The 27,181-nt window shown below is 45.6% G+C and overlaps 1 protein-coding gene across 3 annotated transcripts in view; it reads left to right on the top strand.

The window, feature by feature from the left end:
• Positions 1–6,889, top strand: part of Tmcc3 (transmembrane and coiled-coil domain family 3) — a 69,966-nt gene extending 63,077 nt beyond the window's left edge. For all 3 annotated transcript variants that reach the window (XM_076854955.1, XM_076854956.1, XM_076854958.1), the window contains exon 4: positions 2,550–6,889. In XM_076854955.1, the coding sequence (XP_076711070.1) occupies positions 2,550–2,852 (303 nt within the window). In that variant the 3' untranslated portion in view covers positions 2,853–6,889. The remainder of the gene's footprint in view (positions 1–2,549) is intronic.
• The last annotated feature ends 20,292 nt before the right edge of the window (positions 6,890–27,181 follow it).

Here is a 27,181-nt window from a genome sequence, read left to right as displayed (position 1 = left end):
GTAAAAAGAACACCTGTGTAAATAACTGCAGGACGCCAAATCCCGGCTCCACTGTTTACTCTCTGTGTGACCCTGATGTTAATGTTCTGTGCCTCAGTTTCCTCTTCTATAAAATTGAAATATTAATGAGCTATATTTGAAAAGGCCAAGAAGATCAAACCGGATGATACATTTAAAGCATAGACGTCTGGCTGACTTTATTTTCTTGTTGAGTAGCCACAGTCCTCAGGGCTTGCAGCAGGTGGGCCTGCCAACTTCACCTCTTCCTGTTTCCCCGGTTCTTCTAAGCAGGCGTGTAACAGGGATGAGCTGGGATGGATGAGGGTGGCTGTTGCCTTCAGGGACACAGTGTTTTGTTGTTTTAAGCAATTGAGAGTCCCCCCGTCCTTTTAGCCCTGAATTCCCAATTAAGACTATCTAAAGATAACCCCTGTGTTCTCATCCCCAGTAAGTTTAATACTGGATCCAAAGAAATACTAAAAATTGTGGGGCTTAATATCTCTAGATCCTGTAATCAAAATTCCTTGCAATTCACTACTTAATTTTCTGGGGTTTTCTTTTAGTTTAAAAAAAAAAAAATTGACAGTGGTTCCAGGCAATTCTAAAATTCATTTGTACAAGCAGTTAATCAACCCAGTCAAAGATGAATGATTGTGCCTGAAATTTTGATTTTTTTTTTTTTTCCTGCCTCATTCTGTCACCTTTTTTATACCATGTCTGTAGTGCGGGAAGCCTTGGGCCTGCTGTTGGAAAGCATGCCTGCTTCTTGGGCATGTGCCTGCTACTGCGGAAAGCCAGCACTGTTTAGCATGTGAAGATCTGAGGAAGTTTTATCCTTTTGGTTGGTAGCCTAGTATGATGAAAGTTACTATAGTAACAGAACCCTGTTCTTTAGCCCATAGCGTATATTCAGCAGAAGAAAAGCAAATCAACGTTGAAGCCATTATGCTTGCTTAAAACCTGCAAAGATGACTATTTTGATCGCATAAAGATACTGGCAAATGATGTAGACATCAGGCTAATGAACTAAAAGGGCCTTACTCTATAGTGACCTCCTTTTCTCCCAAGGGACTCACTGGCTTTTCTCTCCTGAACCCCACATTCTGTTCCTGGCACCCAGGGTTTTTATATTCAGCCAGTGCGTAGCAGGTGACATGCTGTGTGGAGCACTGGCTCTGTGCTGGAGTGGTAGGCCTAGGCCCTGTCTGCATGCAGCTCATGTCCCTGGTTGGAGGGACATCTCCCCTCAGGATGTGACATTCAAGGTGTGACCTAAAAGACCAGTGGGAGATCAACAAGTAGAGAGAGGTAGGAGTTGGGAAGACACATACTACAAGCAGAGTGTACAGATTTTATAAAGGCCCGGATGTTAAGTGTATGCTCCTTTTCAGAACTTGGGAAAAGCCAGTTTGCCCAGAGCATGGGGAGGCGGGGTGACTGGCATTAAGTGAGGCAGGAGGGGGTGACCAAACCTGGCCGTGCACGTAGATGCCCAAGGCCTGTGGTGAAGATTTGAATGGTATTAGGTCACAGATATGCATCTTCAGGAGATCACTTGGGCTGATACAAGGAAGATAGATTCATGGGGTTGGGAAACGAGAGTGTATGTGGGGAGATTTGTATATAGTCATTGCAGGTGGGAGATCCTGGTGACATAGATTGGGTGGAGAGAGATGGACTATTGAGATAGACATGGATGTTTCATTGATGGAGCAGGTAATGGATTAGATGAGAGGGTGTTGGGGTGCCTCTCAAGCTTCTGGTGTGAGGATCATGGTGCCTCACAGTCTGAGAAGAAGTGCTGGAGGGGAGGGTTGAGTGCAGGCACTGGGCAGGTGCAGTATATGAATGCACCTTGACTTGTCGCATTGGAGGAGCTTTCAGGAAGCTCTGATGGAGCTGACAGTGTCGGAGGGGACTGCCAGCTGGAGGTGCACTCAGAGTCCTTGTGTCTTAGATATTGGAACTTGGAATGCACAACATCTAGGAAGGTTGCTTGGGGTGGTGGCCTGAGGAGCACAGCATTCAGAGAGCCGGTGGGAGCAGAGCTGCCCCGCTCTCCGTCCTGCCTGCCTGCCTCCTTCTGCCGCCCTCCTGCCACTTTTCTCCAAAGTCACTGTATAGACTAAGCAGTGGACGTGAGAACTAGCCGTGGGGGATCGCAGGTGCCAGAAATGAAGCAGTCTGCCATCACAAAATGCAGTCCCCTCCCACCCCTGGTTTGTCCCTGATGATACCAACAGATGCCAAATTTCAAATCATTTTACTTCAAATACAGATGTAGTCCAAAAACTTAACCACAGTTCTTCATTTATGGTGTTTTCTGGTTGTATGCACATGCTCATTCAATGCATGAAAAGCAGGATAAAACAATCCTTGGGATTCTTGTTTTTCGGCTTTGTCTGTCATCGTCCTCATTGTTGGTGTGGGGATTTGAGGCATCCCAGGCATTAAGAGGTTCTGAGCTGGGGTGTGCACGTCTGCATGTGCGCACACGTTTTGCTCATGATCTCAGCAGCGTTTGATCCTCGCTGTCCTCTTGCCCACAGGAAGCCTTGGAATCCTGCCAGACTCGCATTTCTAAGCTGGAGCTCCACCAGCAAGAGCAGCAAACCCTGCAGACAGACGCGGTGAACGCCAGGGTGCTCCTGGGGAAGTGCATCAACGTGGTCCTGGCCTTCATGACTGTCATCCTGGTGTGCGTGTCCACCATCGCCAAGTTCGTCTCACCCATGATGAAGAGCCGCTTCCACATTCTTGGCACCTTCTTTGCTGTGACGATTCTTGCAATATTCTGCAAAAACTGGGACCATATTCTGTGTGCCATAGAAAGGATAATAATACCAAGATGAAGCCACTGGTTCCTGCCTTCACGTTTTCCAAATTTTTATTTTAATGAAAACTGTGCAAACTACCAAATTTTTAAATGAACAGTTGTGCCGACTGAAGATTATAAGGACTGGAACTGTGTGGTGTAAATAACTACAATTCTCTTAATTCGGTAGCAGTTGCCAACTCAGTCCCTGTACTTGGTTACCATGAATCTGTTTCAGAGCTCTCCCCACATTGCTCACTGCCTTAATCAGACCAGATTCCCTGCCCACCTGACGAGCCCAGCATGGTGAACCCCTATTTCTTGAGCCCTTGGCATTATTAGAAAAGGGGCCTCCGTCTCTATTTTCCCTTAAATCTTTTGTCACAGTTGAGCTTTGCGGTGGTTGTGGTGTCCTGTAAACAGCAAGGATATGACATGATTTGAGGAGAAGAAGAAATATAGGCATTGGCAATGCTGAACACTTGTGGCCTGTGGAGGTATAACAAATCTCTGTATAATCTGTCCCACTTGGCACAGATGAGCATATGTCCCTATGTACTCAGTGTTCAGTAGGCAATCATACATGACCTCATAATGTGGAAATCTTACACCTGTTTATCCAACCAGTCTATCTTACAAGTTTTGTTGCACTTTAAATGGTAAGACACTAGGGTTATTCCCAGGGAACCACCACCTGATTTTGTCTTAATTCCTTAGCAAATAACCTTTGGAGTATGCAGAAATATTTCCATTTCCTCAACAAACTGGCTTTGTTAATTCTGGGCCCTGTGAAAACCACTCCAGAGTTTTGTGTTTTGGCAAATCTTAATTGTGACAAATCCCCTTTGAGGAAGGGATTTTTGTGGGATTGGTTTTACTCAGGTCTGTGAAGATGGCGATACTTACTCAGGAAGTAAAATCAAATGATGCTTGTGTTGCAGGGTGTTTTCTTGAAGAAGGACAGCAAAATTGTAGTTTGCAAAGCTAACATCTACTGAGGTAGGAGCACTGAAACTGAAAGCATGAGGAAGATATGACATTTGGTCTATTTGGATTGTGACCAGATGAGTGGAAGCCATTCACCTGGATGGAGATTGAGAGGGTCCTTTTAAGGATGTGAAAGGCCAGCAAGAATAGAATAAATTAAATCTAGAATTTGAGCCAAGATTGCCATCTGTCTCTTAGGATCTCACTGAGAAAAGTTCCAAGGTAATAGATTGCTACCCTGCCACTGAAGGAAAAAATTCACAAGTTAATATCTTCGTCCTGTTTGGAGGATTCTATCTTCAGCTCAGATAATACTTTCTTTTTAAATCTGTTTCTCTGTAAAACAAAAAGGAAGACATAGGCGATTTTAATGAGAACTGCTATTCAGCCTCTCCTCCTCCCCCAGTAACCACCCCACCTTCCCAAGGCCGGTGTAAAGATGCAGATTAATGTCGATTTTCTTCCAGAAGACGTCAGCTCTCCTGGATTTAAATAAAGTGCAATATTTTGCTAACAATTGTTTTTAGGGAAATCTCCTGGAAAAAATGTGACAGTGCCATGGTATGAAAGAATGGAAGAGTTGAGCATTTACTACAAAGTCTAGCACGTGTGCGTGAGACACGACTCAACCTATCTATTTTTTTAAATGTAAGATTCAGTAGTTTTTAGTAAATTCACAAACTGTTCAACCGTAATCCCAGATTCCAGACTGAAGCTTTTTTAAAACAATAAACATTGTTTCATGAAATCTTTGGTTATAAAGTATTTTGTAATCGGAGACAAGGGAGTTTACTAGTCCCACCCCACCGCACGGTTATGTCCCCTCTCTGTGCCAGACGCCCCCAGGGCTCCCAAGCTGACTGTATACACTGTGATCCATTGAATCCAGTAGACAGACAAGGGTTCTGGGTCCAGAGCAGGGAAGGAGAAAGAATGGTGTGCTTGCATCAGCCTTCATCCTTAAGTGGAGCTGAGCTCATCTTACTGCTTGGGGATCTTTCTGAGGGGTTCTTTGGACATGCCAGTGGTGGGATGGGTGTCGATGCTGCTGGTAGTTCAGAGGGAATGAGTGGGATTTCTATTTTGAGGCTGAGAGCTCTGGAAGGACCCAGGCACACACCGCTCTCTCCCAGCCCCTTGCTGTGACTGACACATCTCAGACCTAGAATCTGTGTGCCTTCTCCCCAAAGAGAGGAGAGAAGAAAATGAGAAGCAGCACGCTCTGCCCCCTCCAGTCTGTAGCCATTAACAGAACCTCCTAGAACTGGCTCCATTTGGAAATAGTGGAGGGCCTAAATCATCTGACTTGATCGTGAATTCCTTTTAAAAATTTATATTTCCATTGACTCTCATTAAGTGTCAAATAACCTTGTTTTCACTTGGATATGCTCTGCCTACATGCACATTTATTTTAACGTCTCGTGGAAAGTTCATGAAGCTTTTTTCTCACATGCTTTTCCATACTCTCCGGTTTATTCTCCTCTTAAGGAACATACCTCTTATTGTTTGTTCTCTTAATTAAATAACATCTTATAAATATACAGTTAAAAAATAGTGATATAGCTGTGACATATTCTGGAATCGGAGATTTAATTGACATTTAAGTCAACTGGCCCCTTGTTTGCACCTTTCCTTGGCAGTAAGAATCCTGTGCCTGTCTGAAGACGAACACCAGTTGTTGGCTGGGTGAAGTACCTTGTCACTGCATAAGCCTTAGTGAGCCATTTAAAATGCGGGATTCTAGCGGCAGGTTGTTCAGTGACCTATTATCATCATGATAACTAGGATAATGATGGTTCATTAAAGACAAAAACTTTAAAAATTCTTGTGGGTTTTGAATTACTTCAGCTCCTCTTTGAGGGTATGATTATGCCAGAACAAAACCTTTTCTTGAAACAAAAAAAAAAAAACATACACACACACACACACACACACACACACACACACACACACAGAGTGAAGCAGCACCTAAAGCACTCCAGGGCTGATTTTGGACAGCAGACACAGGCGTCATCCCACATTTCTGGCCGGCATGATCCCTACAGCCTACTGATAGGGTGGAATCTTCTGAAACACCCCTTTCACTTTGGCGGGAGATGCTTGGTAATTATCCTGTGGATCAGCATTCTCCTGGCTTCAGCCCTCCTCCTGCCTTGTCAGTCTTACTTTCATTTAGATTTTGCCCCCGTGTGTATTTATTGCCCTGTCACTTTCCTAGCATATCAGGTTTAATTATAGGTTCAATAATACAGAAGGAACTAGTTTCCCTCAGGCAACTAATTACATGTGTCCTTTTCGGTTGAATTTTAAATACCAAATTATTTTGCATTGAATGGGAACGGTTTTTTTTTTTTTTTTACATTAAATGCAGATAGAGTTGTATTGGTTTGAAACAACTTAAATACTAATCTGAACATGTGTGATTAAACAACATGCATTTTGCTTGTTCCTTTAATTTTGAGGAGTGGGCTGGGGTTGTGAAGACATGGCATTGTTTCAAATTTCAGGCTTATCTGGAGAGGTAAGAAGGCCAAGCACACACACTAGAAGGGAGTGAGTCTCTAAAAGATAAATCTGAAAACAATAAGATTGGCCTATTCACAACAAAAGTGAGTAAGAAGCTTTAAAAAATTCCAGGTAACAGGAGCTTGGTAACCCCTAAGGTAGAGGTAGAAGTAACCTACGGTTTTCTGAAGTCAATACAATTCCGTTTATAAACAGCTGGAAAGTAATGTACCTTGATTGTTCTAGGAATGATTTATGTGTTGCAGTTTTAATTTATTTAAAGCATGTCTGCCATGTTTGTCCTAAGAGAAATGTTTCAACAAAATGTGCTGTTTAAGATGCATTTAGGCAGTACTTAGCGGCTTTGAAAGTAGAAACTGGAAATGTTGATTGTGATGTTTGTGAATTTCCATTTTGTGAAATACTACATAGTTTCACGTCAGCCTACAATTGTAATTTCTCTGTAGATCTCCACCCCATGGTGGTGTCATCAATGAATTCAAAGCAGGTGCCATTATTTTTTTAAATAAACATTTGACATTAGCTTTGGTGTTAAATAAAGAGTTAGCTTTCTTAAATTTTCACATTTGTCCGGGTTTATCTTAGTACCAAATGCGTATGTGTGTATAAAATCAGTTATAATGTACTTTATTTTTTAAGGCAGTTTTAGGTTTGTAGCAAAATCCAGCAAAAGGTACAGATTTCTATCTCCTACCCCCACATAGGCATAGCTTTCCCCATTATCAACATTCCTTACCAGAGTAGTACATTGTTACAATCCATGAACCAGTATCCACACATAGCCAACCAAAGTCCATGACTTTGTTGGAGTTCACCTTGGTGTTGCAGGTTCTGTGGCTTTGGACAGATGTATAATGGCATCATATAGAATAGCTTCACTGCCTTAACAATTCTCTGTGCTCTGTCTATTCATTCCTAACCCCTGTCCTCCCCAATCAGTTTTTAAACTAATTTTAAGTCTTCTGTTCCATAGACATTGGCAAGATGTAACGTATGTATGGTCCATTTCTTGAGCCCAGGGATAAGGGAAAGATGGTGGTTATTCATAGTCAGACTTGGAATACTAGGAAACAAGTCCTAGGCTGTGGAAAGGGGAAGTGCTGGTGAGCACTATGCAGAGCTCATGAGCAGGGATGGGGGAGGGAAGAAGGATGCAGACAGTGCTGGCTCAGGTGGCCCATGGCCAGGCAGGGCAAGAATGAGCAGGTCACCAGTGGGGTTCTTGTTTGTACCACTTTGGTTTTTACAAAGCACCTTTATTTTATGGCGTGTGAACTCAACTGGACCAGTCTAAGGTTGTCACCGTTATCTGGATGATTGGAGCTCCAACACACTTTCCCCAAGGTATGGCCAGTGAAGCGGGGCTTCCGGGCTCTGTGCCTTTGCCTGCTCACCATCCTGCCTTTTTAGCCCTCTGTTTCCAGGCAAGTCGACGTCCTGAGCAGTTTTCTCCATCAATCACCCACTGTGTACAAACAAAATAACTAAACTCTCGTATGACAGAAACATTCTTAATGACATTGGCCCATTCCCTGCCCTGGAAAATAGAGCATATTTGAATCTTTGGAAATCATATGGGACACAACTGTTATTTTGACACTATTGTCATTTGATGCCTGAAGATGCAAATTCAGAAAATAGAAGTGATTGGATTGGCTGTGTATGTGTGTCGAGCCCAGCATACTCCCAAATGTTGCTTTGGGGGAAAACATCAAGTCTGGGTTTCCCTTGGGGTTGGGGGCAGCGGGGTTTAGTAGTTGATTTCTAGCTAATAATGAAAGATAGTGCTTTAGAATAAAGCAGTGCTTTCCAATTTTGAGTAATACATGGATTCCTAATATAAGAGAAAAACTTACCTTGGACATCTGAGAGTGTCCATAATCACAATTTGACAAGGTAACAAAGTCTAACAGCATCTCATAATAACTTTTTTTATGAGTTGGTACAGATTATCTGCACATCTACATAGAGAGTTGCCTGCTAATAAGTGTGGCCATGAGATAGAGAAATTTGTGGCATACATAAGGATCATGGCAATACCAAACAGTACCCTTCTAGCATTTGTAGATACGGAATGCCACCTAACATTCTTTGAGCATTCCCAGGTACCATGCACTGTTACTTTACATGCAATATCAAATGTGATCATCTCAACCTCCAAGTAAGATAGGCACTATTATCCCTGCTTAAAGTATAACGAAAATGGGGTTCGGATGCTTAAGTAACTGGGTAACGGTGGAGCTGTTTATTCAGCCCCAAGCTTGTGTGACTCAAGCCCACACTGGTAACCACTACCCTGCCCTGTAATAGAAGGAAGTGAGTAAATAGCTTCTCAAGTAGCTCCCAGCACCCACGAGGCAGATAACTATCCTGGGATCTAGAAGGAATTACTTGAGTCCTACAACTACAGCAGTCAATACTGTAGTTACAAACGGTACATTTGTACTTTCTGCTGGCCACACTGGGCCAGGCAAAGATATTTGAACTGACATACTAGATCTTTGAAGAGCTATGGCTGACAGATTTATGGATGAAGCAGTGAAGATTTTAATTAAAGAAACTTTTATACCCTTCCTGGCTTCTGGGATTCTTGGGCTATGTAATTGGCAGTTGGCTTGGCTGGATATTTCTTGGCTTTTTTGCTTAACTGAGACAGTGGAGTCCCTGGCGGATTCTGCTCAGAGCTCCATGACATCTGCTACCATCTGTGGTGGCTACCTCTGAAATTTCTCTTCTTGCTAAGCCAGCCAGAATTTATTCCCTGCCAGGCCTTTAACTTGACTCAAGCAGTTAACAGGAACCAGCGTCAGCCGTGTTAACAGCTGTTCTGTTGGTGGTTACTCTACTCTGGCCTAGGCACTGGGAATTGGATTTTTGGTTTTCCTTCTTCTACTTAAAAATAAGTTATAGAATAGTAGGAAGAGGGAAGTACTAGGAGTTAGGGACTCCTTTTGCTTTTTTTTTTTTTTTTTGGTACCGGGGATTGAACTCAGGGGCACTCAACCACTGAGCCACATCCCCAGCCCTATTTTGTATTTTATTTAGAGACGGGGTCCCACTGAGTTGCTGAGCGCCTCACTTTTGCTGAGGCTGGCTTTGAACTCACGATTCTCCTGTCTCAGCCTCCAGAGCCACAGGGATTACAGGCATGTGCCATCACGCCTGGCTCCTTTTGCTTTAAAAAAAAAAAAAAAAAAGAATTCTGCCCCAGGCTTGGATCCTTCTCTGATTCTGAACCACCCACATCATAGCAGTGGCGCTAACCCAACTTTCCACCTGCTGTTTCCTCTCCCAAAATGGTTTTGACTTCTCTTCTAAAATTATACATCCCTGTGGCTTAAAACCCAGGCCCTGTAGCTCCACAGAACAGTGACCTATAAGACAGACCCCCAAACAGGCCTTCGGCAGAACACAAACGCCCATGCCCAGTGGCTCAAGCCAGCAGGAACCCCAACACGGGCCTGGACTCACAAGGAGGAGGCCTTCCCCAGACGTTACTCTGGCAATTGTTGCAGGGTAGCTTCCTGGAATGTGTAGGGTTTCCCCGCCGTCAGCAAGGAACAGTCATCTAAGAAAGTCAATGAAAACCTGTGTGGAGAAGGAATGGAAGAGACCCATTGGGTCATTCAGCAAGTATTCTCAAAGGAAAGGCTGGAAGGAGACGAGGAGGCTGGAAGGTCATGAGGCAGCTGGCAGGCTTTCTGAGTGTGCTAGGCGGCAGGCGGCAGTATGTCCTTGTCCTGTTGGAGGCAGGAATCCTGCCTGGCAGCTGCCAAGGGTCTTCCTGATACCAGTTCCCAGAGCTGGTTTGGTACTCCACTCTGCTCAGGCTCCAAGCCAAGCGGTAGGCTGTGTGTCTTGCTTCCTTTGGGGACCCTCCCTCCTGGGAACAGAAGGAGCTATCCAGCTGGTCAGAGCAATTCAGCTCCTTGGCAGCTATATATATTTGAATGTAAATAACTACATTTGCTTTTTCTTTTCAGGGATGTCCTTGTCACAGTTGAGTTAGCATAAATCAGTTTCACAGGCAGGGTCACCTAATAAATGATATATATATATATATATATGTATGTATGTATATATATATATATATATATATATATATATATATATATTTTTTTTTTTTTTTTTTTTTTTTAGTAGTGGTACTAGGGATTGAACCCAGGGGTGCTTACCACTGTGCTACATCCCCTGCCCATTCGATTTTTCATTTTGAGATAGGTCCTTACTAAGTTGCTGAGGTTGGTCTTGAACTTGCAATCCTCCTTCCTCAGCCTCCCAAGTTGCTGGGACTACAGGTGTGCGCCATCACACTTGGCTAATAAATGAATACCGAAGTTTCTGAACTGCTGTATGACACGGAGGACCCAGGCCGTAGGAAGCAGGTAAAGCAGTTTTCCTCGACTGAGCCCACCAGCCTGGGCAGGTGCAGCAAACAGCTGTTCTGACCCAAGAGCTGTGTCTGGGAGGGGGGACTCCCACAAAGGCCAGGATCGGGGCACAGAGGCTGACTTGAGCAGCTCCCCTGGCTGCAGGGGAGCCAGGGAGGCCTTGTGTGCCACAGGCCCAGCATCCCACAGAGCAGAGGGGTTACTCACTGCTGACTCAGAGCCAGGTGCTCATTTGCATGCTGTTCATTTGAAGCCCAAAGGGACAGGAACATCAGAAGGATCACTGCTTCCCCTTTCCAAACAGAGCCACCCCTGATCTCTGGAGGGCTCTCTGCTGTGGCACTGAGCCTCTGAGGAGACCTAGAAATATTTCCATGGTGGATGGCTCCGCTCAGCCCTGTCCACGTGGCTGGCGGGCTGTGTCATTAAACTGGAAAAAAAAAAAAAAAAAGAGGAAAAGATACAAGAAGTTAATTTGCTGTATTGGAAGTTTACTCTCCCCCTCTTCCCCTTCACCAGCATGTTTCTTTCTTTTGGGGGGAGGGGGATGGTGCGCTGAGTATTGAACCCAGGAGTGCTCAACCGCTGGACTGTATCCCCAGTCCTTTTTATTTATTTATTTATTTATTTTTTTTTTTTGAAACAGGGTTTTGCTAAATTGCTAAGGCTGGCCTCAAACTTCCCATCCTCCTGCCTCAGCCTCCCAAGCAGCTGGGATTAGAAACATGCACCACCACACCAGGCACTATCACTTTTCTTTTTTGAACCCAGGGCCTTGAGCATGTTAACCAAGTGCTCTACCATTAAGCTACATCCCCAGTTCACCTTGTTTCTTAAAGAAATAGTTTCCATTCCCCCTCCAAAAAAAAAAAAAAAAAAAAAAAAACCAGCATCAGCCCCAGACACTCCCCTAAGGATCCTTGGTGGGGTCACTGATGATCTGTCGTTCCCTATTGAATGTGTACTTTTCCAGGCGTCTTAAATTTCACATCCCTTGTCACTGCGATGCCCCTCGTGTTGGAAACATTTTGCTCTCTTTGGATGTTGTCCTGACACTCCTCTTCTAGTTCTCCTGCCACCTCTTGACCCCTCTTTGCTACATAATCTCCATTTTGCCATCTCTGCACAAACTCCCCGGGATTTGTCCATCATCTGTGACTAACACCACCATCTAGGAGTACCTGCCTCTCTTTTGAGCCATAGACCCACAGTTACAATTATCTGCCCTTCATCTCTACATAGACATCTTTTAAAACACCTCAAAGTAAAAAAAAAAAAAAAAAAAAAAAAAAAAAAAATTAAAAAAAGGCTCTCTCTCTCTCTCTTTTTTTTTTTTCTGCCTTTACTTAAAATCTCATTTGTAGCTCCTACCAGTAAAGACTCCACAGACATCTACTCAGCCACTCAACTAGAAATCTTACCATCAAGTCATGTCAATTCTATCTTCCAAATAAACCCCAAACCTATCCTGCTCACTCTGTCCCACCTGCCATTACCTTGGTTTGAGGCACCATTGCTCCTCTCCAGGACAGTTGGAATAGCCACCTAAATGGTCCCATGCTCTCTTGTTTTGCCCTAACCCAATGTGACCTCCCACATGATCTTTCTAAAATGAAAATCCGATTACTTTGTTCCATTCCTAAACCCTTCAGTGGCTTCCCACTGCCCAGAGTCAAGTCTGAACTGGGGCACAGCCCACAAGGTACTGGAGCCAGCCCTTGAGGTACTGGAGCCGGCCCAGTGCTCCAGCCTCAGCGCCCTCAGCCGTCCCCATGCTCCAGCCCTGGCCCACTGAACAACTCGGGGGACACGCTAGTGCCTGCAGTCGTACTTCTCCTGTGGCCGGTCAGCTGTCCTCTGTGAAGCCCTTGTGGGTGTCCCCTCCTGGCTCTCACAGTACCTTTGTCCTAGTGATGGAGAAGTGTTTGCTTTCTGTCTGCTCCTGTGAGAGACAGTGAGTTCCTTGTGTCTAGAGCCATACCTTACTCATCTGGCTCTTCCCAGGACATCACCCAGGGCCAGGCACGGAGGTGGCGTTCCAGAGGCGCAGTGCACACAGAAGCCATTTCCTGTGAGAATCAATGTCTAATGGGCTAGCACTTGGTGGGCTGGGACCGTCTCTTTCTTCTTTATCTGCCATACTGAGATAGTTGGTATTCAGCAGATATGACTTAATATGAATTCAGTTCTTGAACCTTCTACCACAAACCCCTCCCAATGCAGAGGGACAGAGGTCTCTAGCAGAGCACCTCCACTTGGGAACAGTCTCCTTTCAGCTTCACTTTCCCTGATACTGACCTCCACGTCACCCTGCCCTTCCCATTCTCTCTCAGCTGAACTAGAAGGAACACTAAGGATAGAAAACAGGTCTCATAGAACAAGCTCAAGGTCCACCCTGGCTAAAAATAGAGACACCTCAGAGCCCAGCGAGACCGGCTCTGGGTGCTTTTCACTTTTTAGGTTTTATTTTATTTTTAGTGGACACATATTGAACATATTTATGGAGTATAGTGTGATGTTTTCATACATGTATACGTCGTGCAATGATCAAATCGGGGGAATGAGTCTATTCATCATCTTGATGATCATTTCTTCATGATGAAAACATTCAAGTCCTCTCTAGTAGCTGCTTTGAAATACACAAGACATCCTTGGTAGCTATAGTCACCCTACGACTTATCACTCTTATCAGAGCAGCGACCACATTGCTGGAATCAAAACAAGGAGACATAGTTACCAAGAACTTTGAAGTGATAAGAAACGGTTCCTACGCACAGAACATGTCATTTGCCATCTGCTTAGAGGTCTTCCCTATTATCTCACTTCGTCCCCACCCACCCTGGCACATCCCCTTGTGCGCTTGAAGACCAGGCGGCACAGAGGTGGTGGAGTAGGAACCAGAGCCTCCCCTTCTGCAAACCATCAGGCCACTTCCAGGGACACTAGGACACCAGACAGTCTGGGACGTGTTTGGGGGGTCCTGAAATAGTATCATTTATGAGATCTCAATGAGTCCTGTGAACAATGGGAGAGAATATTAAAATTGTGACTTTCTGAATTTCGAAAGCCATTGTCTTGGAATAGGATGGCTAGATGTTGGGGACAGGAGTGTGGCCTCCAGCTGCAGTCATAGAGCTATCCTGGCCCTGCTCTCCTTATAACCTCGTTGAACTTCAGGGCTTGACACCTCCCATTTGGCACAAGGAAGTCTAGGTCTGTTCCCGGGTGCCAAGACTATATATTTATCTAGATCATATATTTAGACACTATTAATGTATAAACAAGATCAATATGTAATATATGATCATATGCACTATATTTAGGGATGTTTGATTTATATGTGTAATTGGAGTTTATCAGTTTTTCAAATTTTCTAAATTTTAAAATTACCACAGAATTAAAGAAAATTTGGACATTCAATGCAAAGAATTATATTTTTCCTGATCCTTCTGGGGGAGTAAGTTGCTCATCTGAGGCCCCATCTATAAATACTTGAGTATAATTCCTAAAGATAAAAACAGTCTCCTATGTAACCACAAGACAGCCATCAAAATTGGGAAATTAAATAGATATCTTACTGACACTCAGTGCTCAGACTACCTTCAAGTTTCACTGGTTGTCCTGAGAATGTCCTTTGCGACAAAAGAATTCTGTTTAGAATGACTTGCGTTTAGTTATCTCTTTTCTCTCCTTCTATCTGAACAGTTCCCTCTTTCCTTGACTGTCAGGATATTGGCACTTTTGAAGTTAGAAGCCAGTTATTTTGCATAATGCCCCCGCAATCTGATATTTCTTCAGAATTAATTCAAGTTATCCATCTAGGGCCAGAATCACAAAAGTGACGCCACCTTCTCATTGTGTCCCATAGAAGTAGCACAATCTCATCTGTCCAACAAAGGTGGTGTCTGCCCAGCACCCTTACTGTAAAGGCAATTTCCCCTGCAAAAGTATTCTCTGGAGAGGTTCTTTGTACCTCCCTTTCCTCCTCTTATCCTGAATTTACTCATTTATTTTCTTGTATCAGTGTGGACTTGTGGTTTCCTGTTTTATTCGAAGGGTTACAATCCACGGTTACTATTCGGTTTAATGACAGCTCTTCTCTGGCATTCCCTCTTCCCTGTCCTTCAGGGCTTGACACCTTGGCTGTCCAGTGGGAACTCACTCAAGCAGTGTTTGGCGACCTTTCCTCAGTTAATCCTTGACCATCCTTTTGGCCCAAGGTGCTTCAGGCTTTCCCCACCCGAGACCTGGAGCTGAGGGTCCCTGCAAGGAGCCCGGTTCTTTTCAGTGGAAAGCAGTATTTCAAAGCCCAGGTCTGGTGTCAGCTTTGCTCTTTCTATTGGAACATCCCAGAAGGGCTCCTAGGCCTGCCCAGCAGACCCAGGTAATGATCGATGCACATCTGTTATGAACTGAAAGTGTCCCCCTAACAGTCACATGTTGGAGCCCTTCCCTCCAGTGTGGTGGTATTGGGAGATGGGATCTTTGGTAGGTGGTGGAAAAGTGGGGCATTAGGGTGGGGAATTCCTGATGGAGTGAGTAGTCTTATAAGAAGAGGAAGAGAAACCAGAATACTCCCTTTTTCTCTGCCATGTGAGGAAGGAGATGGCCATCTACACTCCAGGAACCAAATTAGCCAGTGCCTTCGTCTCGGACCTCCCAGCCTCCAGAACCGTGGTAAAGAAATGCCCATTGTTGAGCTGGAGTGGGGCTCATGCAGACTGCTGACCTAGCATGGGTGAGACCCTTGGTTTGGTTCCCAGCACTGCAAAAGGAAAAAAAAGTGTTATTTAAGTCCCACAATCTACAGTTTTTCATAGCAGCTGGAAGAGGCTAAGACAACATCTTTATTACATGTTTATACATATTTTCATATAAATACACATTTAAATCTACACTTACTTCTGCACCTGTCTGGGTGTTGAAAGTCATGACTGCACGCCACCCTCTGATACCAACCAACCCTCAGAGCGTATTCGTTTTCTTTCTGTCCATGTTTGTATCTCCTTTCTCCCGCAGCAAAAACACTGACGTCTTCTCTCTCTGATCCGCTAATGCTTCTTGACTTATGTGGGATCTTGTCCAGATAACCCCATCGCTGAGTTGAAAATATCATATGTCGAAATGCATTTTAATACTCCAAACCTGTTGAATGCCATGCTTAGTAGCACAGCACGCTGCGGAATATGGGTGAGTTCCCCTGGCGATCGCATGGGTGACCAAGAGCTGTGGCTCGCCACTGCTGCCCAGCATCAGAAATGTCATACCACATGCCACCAGCCCAGGGGAAGACCCAAATTCAAACTCTGAAGTGTTGTGTCTATTGAACACCATTGTCAAGGTCAAAAAAGTAGCAGTCAACCATCTCAAGTCGGGGACCATCTGTATTTACCCATTTGCTCAACCCTCTGAGCATATATGTCGTATCTCTGCTGTCCACAGCTGTTCTGGATGGTGGTATTTGGGTGCAAACACCCAACCCCAGGCTGCCTCTCCACTGGGTCACCCTCCCAACTCTGCTGGGGTCTCCGACACCCTGGCTAGATTGCCCAGTGCGTGGATAGCCCGCGCTCCCTGCTTATCCATGCTCTGCTGCCATCGAAGGGAGGCCCCTTCCCCGTCCTGTGCCGATTCCTTCCAGTCACGCTGCTTGAGCACTGCACCCCGGCAGGCCACCGACCCCTCCCCCATAGGTCCCCAGCTTGCTCTGCCCCACTAACCACTGATGACTTTAGAAGGGAACAAGGCTGGGAAGAGCAATTTTCTTGTGGATTTTTTTTTTTCTGTTATTTTAGTACTACAAAATGACTTGGAAATGTTATAAAGAAGTATAAAGGGGCAAGGAATCAAAACTCTCTATTAATTCTTCTACCATTATTGGGGCTGGCGTGGTAGCTCAGTGGTAGAGTGCTCGCCTGGCACATGTGAGGCCCTGGGTTTGATCCTCGGCACCACATAAAAATAAATAAATAAAGTACTGTGGCCATCTGCAACTGAAAAAAAAAAGGAAACCATTATCCTTTTCCCTCCAAAAGTTTCAAGCAAGCAGACAAAACACAATAAAGAAACAAAGAACTAGTGTCTTTTGAAAAAGGAATATAGGTCCATGGTTGAAAAATCAAGAAGCCACACTCCCTCCCACCTGGATCCCTCTGCACCTCCCACAACTGGTATCTGTGTCTCATGGACCCGTCCAGCTATTTTTTGTGCATATGCAGCATGTGAGGGTTCTGTTTCTCAACCCAGTTGGACCTTTACCTTGCTGATATGTTTACCTATGAGTCTTTTCACGTAGTAAACAAAACATGTACTTTTAAAAATGTTCCTATACTTGGGTTCTTCCAAAGTATCATTGTAAGTGGCTGCATGATTTTCCATCACTGCATACATGTCTCCTCTGGATGATCTCCTGTTGTTGGAGGACTGCCATGTTGATCAGCTCTGGCCTTCCTGTGCCAGGGGAGTCACAAAGCCAGCTTGGCTTGGCGAAGCCGTTCAGTCATCTTCCATGGCTGGTAATAGACTATTGAGTTGAAACAATAGAGATTTGTTTTTCGCACTGAGAGGCGTTTGGAAGGTGGGTGGTTAAATCCAAGTTTTGAGCAAGACTCCAAAATGCAAAATTCTGAAGTGAAGTCATCAAAGGTAGGATGTCCAGAGGGTGACTGACACCTCCCCGGGGTCCTTGAACCCCTCACCCTCTTCAAGGGGGCCATGAGGAGGCTTAGTGACAGAGCATTTGCCCAGCATGTACCAGGCCCTGAGTTCCATGCCCAGTCCCTCAAAAAATAAAATAAAAAGAGCATAAAAGGACTGGGGGAGGGGAGAGAAAGCATTCTTGACTTTCTTTCTCTCTGTGGATTTCTGCTGAGGTGGCAGGGATGGGGTCCTGAAAGGAGGGGGTCCTGCCGCCCTCACCATGAGGTCGGGGTGAGGTGGGCCTGGAGGGAAGTGAAAAAGCCAGAGCTTGTGTGGCCACCAAGCAGAGGGACAGTCTCAAGGATGCTGCATGTGTCCTGCTGGGCTGACACGGGCCACACAGGAGAGAGGCTGTGTGGGGTGAGTTGGATCATGCCCAGTAGGGTGGGGTATAGCTGAAGGAAGGAGGAGTCCAGCAGGAGGGAGCTGGAGGTGGACACAACACCCATCCTCCCTGCAGGTCCAGGAGCCGCAGGGAGGATCCCCTGGGTGGCCATCTCCTAAGAACCTGCAGAAGCACTCCACGTCAGCTCCCATCTTCTGGGGCCAGAGCACCAGTGCCCATGAATGGCAGTCCCCACGCAAGAATGACCCTGACATTGGCCATCCCCACGTCCCAACCCAAGGGTCAAACGCACCCAGTGGGCTGGTAGGGAAAAGAGTTGGGTGCAAGAATGGAAAAAGGAGAAGCAGGAGGCAGAAGAGAGGAGAAGGGAGCCGAGGGTCCTTTCTACTTCGGGCCTGGGGCCTGACGCAGGCCTCGGGGTGATGGAAAATCTGTTCAGGGTTTTTATTCATCTGAGTTTTTATTTTTATTTTTTCTTTTGGAAGTAGCTTCAGACTGTCTATTACCTAGGGTGTGGACAAAGCCATGGACCTGTATGCCCTGAGTCACCCCCAGGGACCTTGGGAACAACAGGAAAGTTCGTTGTTCTCACCTCTCATGAGTGATGTGCTCATCACTTTCAAATAAAGTAAGTGTGACCTCGCAGCAGGGATTTGTTTTCCTTACTTGAAAAGAAGTTGGGAGGCTGGGGATGTGGCTCAAGCGGTAGCGCGCTCGCCTGGCATGCGTGCGGCCCGGGTTCGATCCTCAACACCACATACAAACAAAGATGTTGTGTCTGCCGAGAACTAAAAAATAAAAAAAATAAAAAAATAAAAAAGAAGCTGGGAGGTGTGTAGTTGTGGGGCTGGTTCATCAGCTCAGTGAGTGCCAAGGACCAAGTTCATCTATCCTTTCGCTTGCTGACCTCCGTGCACCAATGTCTCTCCTCTTGGTCACAAGATGGCTGCCCCAGATACAGGCATCACATCCTCACACATAAAAACAGGGAGTTGCAGGCTCTCCTCATTCCATGCCTTTTATATAGAGAAAAATCTGTTCTGGAAGGCCTCCTAGGACCAACCTATGACCTATAGACCAGAACTGGGTCACATAACCACCCCTCCCAACACGTTTCCTGAATGTTTCCACTTCCTTATTGCCTTAGACTTTTCAAACTGTGATAATCTAGAATAGTGTCTCCCACCCAATGAGGTCATCGATTACCAAATTGTTCAAGCTGGTGCGTGTATTTCACAGCCCTGGAATTACTCGATTTCTAGATCAGTCATTATCACAGACCTCTTCCTGCTCTTTGACATTTTGTTCCCCCTTTTGGTATTAGCAGAGCTCTGTGGCTCACTTATCTTTATTCCATCTTATTTATTTATTTTTTTAAATGTTTGTGGTATGGGGGATTGAAGCCAGGGGTACTTTACCAGTCCTTTTAATTTTTACTTTATTTTTAAAATTTGATACAGGGTCTGAGTTGTGATCCTCCTGCCTCAGCCTCCTGAGTTGCTGGGATTGCTGATATGCACACTGCATTTGGCCTCTCCTCCTCCTTTCTTCACACTCTCCACGCATTCAGCTGTCCCAGGGTGACAAATACTACCACAATTTGATAGTTCTTTAGCTCCAAGCTATAACTTCATTTTTAAAAAAATTCCTTTATGATATCTGTATATCGATATCCCAGAGCACCTCAGACTAAAACATCTAGGTCATTGTTTTCCCCTTTTGCCAAACCTGTTCCTTCTGTATTTTATTTCCATTAAAGGTAGCACCCCACCACCTCCCTACCTAGTCAGCCACCCTGGAACATCAGCGCCCCCTCCCTCATCATTGTCACTATTCAGTTTTGTCAATTCTACTTTCCAAATATGGCTTAGAATTTTTATCTTTCCATCTCAACTGGAAATACATTGGTCCAGTTTCAGTTTTTCCCAGGACGATGGTAACAGTGACTTACCTATTGCCCCTTTCCCTGTCTCCCTGCCTTGTATGAGGATATAATGCCTGGAACAGTGGCAGCCACTTTGTAACCACAAGGTAACTAGAGTAAGAGCCAAAAGCCAAAGTGCTAAGGATGGCAGCAGGAAGGTGGACGAAAGCTGCGTCTCTGTCAGCCCCGTGGAGCGGTGGAATCGGTGCCAGGAATTGTATCATAAAGCACTCCTCGTCCAGGCAGGGAGCAGCCACTTGATGATATGTTGACACAGTGATTTTGAAGCAGCTGTTTTAGTGTCAGGGTCATTGTTGGATGGATGGGAGGGGGAAATCCAAGTGACTAAAAGGTTCTTTTATTGTTGTTTCTAAGGAATGTGTTCAACAGAAATCATATAAGCCCTGGCTTGTCTCTTTCACTGGGCCCTACTTTTAATTTTTAATGTGAAGCTGCATTTTGAGAAATTTTGTGGTGGGTGTTTTAAAATGTTATGGTGGGTGAGTGTTCAGTAAGTCCCTTGAGCCTGAGAATGGGTGGGTGGTGAGGGGGAGAACCCAGAGTGGCTGGAGAGTAGAGGGGGGGCAAGATATGTAGCCCGTAAGGCTCTAGAAAGGTGGGAGCCCCTCTTTCCAAAATGGAGGTGCCCCTTGAACCTGGGTGTCCTTGGCCTCCTTCTCATCCAGCCTCTGCTTTCAGCTCCGTGTGGGTGCCTGTAAGACCCATGTCACACGGGGAGCAGAGCATCTCTTGCCACTGAGGTCCACAGTCCGTCTGGAGGTACAGGACAGGTGACCTGGTTGGAAGCAGGGCTGGGGACTTGTGGAAGTCGTATGTGTTTAAGTGGCTACTGTGGGCTGCTTAGGGGAACCATCCGATGGAGTCCCTATGGTACCACCCACAGAGAGGCAGGAAGATGATTTCAGAGCAGCGGGAGACTAGGGGTCCTGGAGCTGGTGGGGGACAAGGCAGAGCAGAGGCCCCTTTGGAAGCATCCACATGCCCATCGGGAAGTGCCGGTGGCCGCAGGCACTTGCTGCTGATCCCGTAGCATCCTAGCACGTCTGCACACCATCAAGATCGGCAATGGAGAATGCAGCTTATATCGCCAAGAACGAATCCCTGGGACCAGTCCCCTAGAATCCTCCAGATCATAATCACTGGACCCCACAGATAATGGTCCTCTACCTCCCCTCCACTCTTCCCCAAACTGCCCCAGACATGGCTCTTCTGATGACAAAGCCCGGACAGGCTTTACGAGACCTTACTAATTATGGCTGGTTAGTTATTTCTGAACGAATGGTTTTCAGTCTCAGAGCTGAAGAGCCGCCTTTGAACAGAGAAAACCAGTCAGTGTTCCATGGTCATTGGCCACTGAGAAATGGCATCTTTTGCTCCTGTCATTTCTTCTAATTGAGCTCCTTCCCCACCTCAGGGAAGGGTGTTAGAGGAGAGGGCACGTCCCCCATGAGCGTTGCCTGAATTCACAGAGCCTTCCTGGCCTTGGCCCGTGGCCACCCAGCTTTGGCCATTTCTGGGGAGCCTGCAGGCTCCTTGGGTGTGGTGCTCCTCATTGCTGAGGTTAGAGCAGCCTCTAGGGGTTGCCGTGGGTTACTGAGGGCCTGGTTCCGCATCTGGATCTGTGAAGCCAGAGTTCTCGCACTGTCCTCCAGGTGGCTCCAGGGTTCCTGGGCCAGAGCTGGACCTGCTTAGGGAAGGGGGTGAGGAAGGACACCCGCTTGAACCTGTGGACGGTCAGCTTGCCCAGCCCATCGAGAATCACCCCCCTTCCAAGCTGCACACACGCACGCCCAGCCCCTGCTCTGAGTGGGGAGCACATTCAGGTCACCACCCAGCTCTTCCCACATCCCAATCGCCTCAGTCTTAAGCACAGGCCCAGGAGGTCCTGGAGATCCATTGCTGAGGGGCCTTAACTTCTGCCTGAGTCCGTGGGCTGGGCCTGCCTGGCCCTGGTTTTTATGCTTTGTCTCCAGATTGAATCCAGTCTTACCACCCTCTGCTAAGAGCCTCCAGCAACTTCCCTTTACCCCTGGGAGGAAGGCAGCACTCCCAGCGCACCTCCAGGCCTGCTCTCCCACTGGCCCAGCTGTCCTCAGCCCCTCTCCTGGGCTGTCTCTGCGTTCTCACAGACTCTGTCGGTGCTGGTCACTCCTGAGATGTGGCCACACAGCCCCCTCTGGTCTCAGCTCTGTGGGACATATGGCAGATTCTGATAATTAGTTCTGAGTGTGTGTGAATGGTGTGAAGCGTGTGTGTGTGTGTGTGTATCTATGTATCTATGATCCAGGGTGCCTGTGATAATAGATATATATACTGTCTTTATTTAGAAATAACTAACCAGCTCTGCCCTCTGCAGAGCTCTGAGCTCCAGATCTGGAAGATGACAAAGGAGTTTAAGATGCAGCTCCTACTCCATGGAAGTTTACCTTCTATTTGGGTAAATAAGGTGTGAACCCACAAAACAATTAGAAAACAAGTGTTCTACCAGAGGCTGCCATCCAACGCCTGTGGATTGAACCCAGCCCTAAAGTGCGTGTGGTTAGCCAGCCCTGTTGTTGCCACTTTTTACCAGTTTTTTTGTTGTTGTTTGTTTGTCGTTTTTTTTTTTTTTGGTAAAAATCTAATATCTTTTATTGTATTATTTTAGCACAATTGTTCTATAAGATGATATGTGAGAATAAATACTGTTTGATTTAAGGTTACAATAACAAAAATAAACCAGTGTCTGTTACATGATTTACCCAAAATGCAAATGTTATTTAACTACATTGTAATGCCTGATCAAAATATTGGTCTATTAATTACAAGCTGCTAGTGCTATAGCTTCAACTATATTTTTAGCAATTATTGAGCAAATGGTTATTTCTGCTTAAATAATTTTCATAGATTACTGTAGTGTAACATGCAAATCAAATATTCAGGTAACTAGAGTACTTCACCAGTTTTTAAAAGTGTGGCAGAACACATGTAACGTAAAACGCACTCTTTAACCAGTTTTAAGTGTCCAGTTCAGTGGCGCAAGGTACGTGCGTGTCAATGTACCATCCGTCCCTACCCTCCTCTCCAGACACGTTTCATCTTGCAGAACTGACACTCTGCCCTCCTCAGACGCTGACTCGCCTTCCTGCTTGCCCAGCCTCTGGCAGCCCTCAAGCTACAGCCCATCGCCCTGTGATTCTGACTGCTCTGAGTTCCTTGTCCACGAGGAATCACACGGTGTTCACCTTCGGGTGACTGACGTTTCAGTTAGCAAAGCGTCCTCAAGCCCCTCCACAAGGCACCGTGCGTCAGAGTTTTCTCCCGTTTAACTCTATGTAACTCGACTGTGTGTGCCAGCGTCTTGCTTATCTGTTCATTGTCAATGGACTCAAATCGTGCCATTTTTTTAGCTCTTGTAACTCATGCTGCTATGAACATGGGTGTACAGATATCTTTTCAAGACCCTGTTTTCAATTCTTGGGGTACATATACCCAGAATTGAAATTGCTAGATCATATGTTAATCTCATTTTTAGTTCTTTGAGCAACTGATGTACAGTTTTCCACAGTGCATGTACCACTTTGTATTCCCATCAGTAGTGCAGAAGTTTCCAATTGATCCTCGTCCCTGCCAACCCTTGCTGTCTTTTATGGGTCTTTTTCTTTTTTTAGAAGTCACCATCAGAGTGGGTGTGAAGTAGCCAGCAGTTTTTTAAAATCTTTAATTCTTTGCAAGTGTTTACAAGTCAGACTTTATGTTTTCTTCTTGGTGTTTTCTTCTTCTTTTAATCTAGATTTCTAGTTCTTTAAAAAAAAAAACTGGAGAACTGGGCTGGGGTTGTGGCTCAGTGGTAGAGTGCTCACCTCACATGTGTGAGGCGCTGGATTTGATCCCCAGCACCACATAAAAATAAAATAAAGGTATTGTGTCCACCTACAACTGAAAAAAAAATAAAACTGATAACTCTGGCAGGTCCAGGTCTGTACTCACCTCTGGTGGACAGCTGGCTGGAGCTGAGCAGCAGCTGCCCCTTGGCACAGGAAAGGCCCTGCTCCTTCCAGCCCACCTCGTCACCTCTCTGCATGGAAGGTGAAAACATGAAAGCAGGCAGGGGACCTGAGAGGAGCACGGTGTGGTTCTTGTATTGAGTGTGCAAACACTCGTCCTTCCCCCTCCGCGCTTTGCTTCCCGGCCCTGCATGCATCTGGCCTGGTGATCCCCGCTGAACGGTGGTGACTCCCAGCCATCAGGTACACTGAGACAACAGGTGAGCTGGGCCAGTCAGAGGCAGCTTGAGAAAGGGGGTAGAATTTCACTTTTGCTCTGACAGAGGATGTCTTGGTCCCCTAGGGCTGCCCTAATCAATGCCACAGACCAGGGCAACAGAAGCCCACTGACTCCCAGTTCTGGAGGCTCTAAGCTGAGACCAAGGCCTGTGCAGAGCTGAGGCCTCTCTCCTTGGCTTGTACACGGTCTTCCCTCTATTGCAGTCTATTGCCTATTTTTTTTTTTTTTTTAACAAGGACACGAGTCACATTGGACTAGGGACACCCCATATGGCCTCATTTTATCCTAAATACCTCTTGAAAGACCCTCTCTCCAAAGATAGTCCCATTCTGAGGTACTGGAGGTCGGGATTTCAACCCAGGAAGGCTGGGAAGACACAATTCGGCCCACAGCAGATGGGCGTGACAAGGGAGGAGAGAGAAGGACGGGGGCTTGTGTTTTGTCATCTGCTAGCCCCTGTGTGAGATTCCTATTACTGTCATAACAAACTGTTGCCACATGCCAATTGAAACAACACAAGTTCATTTTCATCCAGTTCTGGATGTTCTAAAATCACATGCTGCAGGGCTGCAATCCCCGAGGCGGCTGGAGGGAGGAGCCCTCTTTTTTTTTTTTTTTTGCTTCTTCCAGTTTCTAGAGGCTCCTGACATGACTCTTGACCTGCTTCCATCACTATGTCCCCTTCTCTGTCTCTGACCCTCCTGCCTCTTTTCTATGACGATCCTTGTGATTACATTGGACCTTCTAGATAATCCAGAATGATTTTTCCATCTCTTTAACCTAATCACATTTGCAAAGTGCCCTGCCCTGTAAGGCAACGTAGTCCCAGATGCATGATTGGAACATGGTGTCTCTGAGGGAGCAGGCAGTTCTGCCTACAGCAGTGCCCTGTCCTTCCTCCCTACTGCACTGTGGAAGAACTAGTGGGAGCCATCTGTCAGAGCACCTCACTAGAATGCTTCCCGTGATCCAAGCCAGATCTGTCCTTTGAGGGGATTCTTTGTAAGTGGAAAAGTGGTGAATTCTGAGTCTGGAGCTGGTGAAGGTCAAGCCTCCTCTAAGGTCAATGTTGTGGTCTGTGCTTGGTGGAGATGGACACGGAGGTGTGGAGGAGAGGAGAGTTCTGGAAGTATTCCCACTGCTGCTTCCAGCTGTTCCCCGAGGCCAGCAGTTTGGGAATCAGTATATCCTCTGCTTGTTTCCATCCCTGGAAATCAAAATTATCCTGACCCACAGAGCTGTTTTGAGTGAGGGCTAGACCTCAGGGAATGTGGAGACAGCAGGAAAAGCAAAGAGTTATCTTGAAGCACTCTCCAACCTGAGAACCTCCCAGGCCCTGGGTGGGCGTCATGTTCATGCAGTTAGGTACAATCTTTAGAAGATACATTAACCCCAGTGAGTAAGACCACATCGGTCTCCATTTCAACCTCTGTTAAACTGCTGGCCTCCCCCCTCAACGGGGGACACATGCATTTTTGAAAACCAGCTAAAGGGAAATTGAGTTGACTTTTTAAACTTGTATTAAATGGAGAATGTTTATAGGGTTTCTGTTGTTTCATTAGATGGCTGGTTGGCTGGGTGTAGAAATGGCTTTTAGAAATACTCCTTCTGCATGGGCCTACCCAGCCTATGGCATAAAGTTGCAGGGCTGGAGGGCCTTCAGGATATGAAATGTCCCACAGTACCCACCCCCAGAAATGTGAGGAGAACAGAGGCGAGTCCAAGGCTGGTCTGTTAAAAAAAAAAAAAAAAAAAAAGTTCTCCCAATCATCAGACATGTAGGATTGTAAAATGAGTGATTGATTGGAGTCTTGATTTGTGGTCAAAAACTAAAGTTCTCTCCTGTCAGGAAGAAATTGGGCAAAATTGAATATATCTGAATTCCTGTGGAAACTGATGACAAACCTGTAGGATTAAAGCAAGCAGTGGGTTCAGAATTCAGGCTGTGTGTGAAGTTGCAGGCCAAGAGCTAAGGTTGTGGCTCAGTGGTTGAGCACTCATCTAGCATGGGCGAGGCCCTGGGTTCGATCCTCAGCACTACATAGAAATAAATTAATTAATTAAAAATATTGTATCCAACTACAACTAAAAAAAAAAAAAAAAAAAAAAAAAGAAAGAAAAGAAATTGCAGGCCAAGCTTCCTAAGGTATAGGCCTATGTCTTAGCAAAACATCACCATAACAGGTTGTGAAGCTAAAATAACTTTCCTACTTTATCAACCCTGCTAGAAAACAGCCTGAAGTCTCTATTTCCTCTATAGATAATGGTATTTCAAACTTATCATCCCATGAAAAAACAATCAAAGAGGATGCCCCCAAACAGGAAGGAAAAAGCATCATAGAAGTGCATCGGGCAGTTGAGTTATTTGTCTCTCTGTCTGGTATTTTCCAGCTTTGAAGACTTTGTAACTTATTATAATGTGATTTCTCATTCTGTTAATTTTTGTTATTTACTTTTGTGTTTATAAATTTATATTCACCTTTTTTAAAAGAGTGCTCCATCATTCAGGCCCCATTACCTGGAACTACTCCCAATGTGTAGGCCACATTAAAGACGTGGGGATGGCCAGCCTCCCTGAACAGCCTACCCGAGAACTGAGGGTCATGGAAGGTAGTCTTCCTGTCTTCCCCCTGTGAGGTGAGGGATACTGGTGGCCGGGGATGGGGAAGGCCAGATGTGGGGCAGGAGGGCTCATCAGGGTTGACAGTAGATGTGCAATGGTTCCTGTCAAGGAAAGTGACATGAGGATATGAAAGAGGGGTTCTCTTCCCATGTGACAGATGTTTTCCTGCAGCTTCAGCCTTCTGTACCTGTAATGAATGGGGAGATGATGAAAGACTGAAGCAGGTGGTACATTCCAGAATCCTGAAAAAGAGTCAGAAATGTGTCACTCCCTGAAACTGTGATTTATCAGTGCCAACATAAATGAATGAGGGTGATCAGAGCTTGGGTGCCTCCCAAATCTCATGAGGGTCTTCAGGAAATAAGGGAAACCTCCATTCATCACGAGTGGAGAGTGTATCCTGAAACCCCATCTGGGAAGCACAAGTTCAAATGTAACTAATAAAAGATGTACTTTCCAAGAACACTGCTCAGTGGATAATGACGTATGACAAAGTGTTTAAAAAGCAAATTAAAAAGTGACAGTCTCAAACACACTCATACACAGATGAATAAATTAGACTAAAAAAGCCATAAGGCAGAAG

The sequence above is a fragment of the Callospermophilus lateralis genome, chromosome 4 (assembly GCF_048772815.1).
Source record: "Callospermophilus lateralis isolate mCalLat2 chromosome 4, mCalLat2.hap1, whole genome shotgun sequence".
Lineage (NCBI taxonomy): Eukaryota > Metazoa > Chordata > Mammalia > Rodentia > Sciuridae > Callospermophilus > Callospermophilus lateralis.
This window is presented reverse-complemented; position numbering and strand designations above follow the sequence as displayed.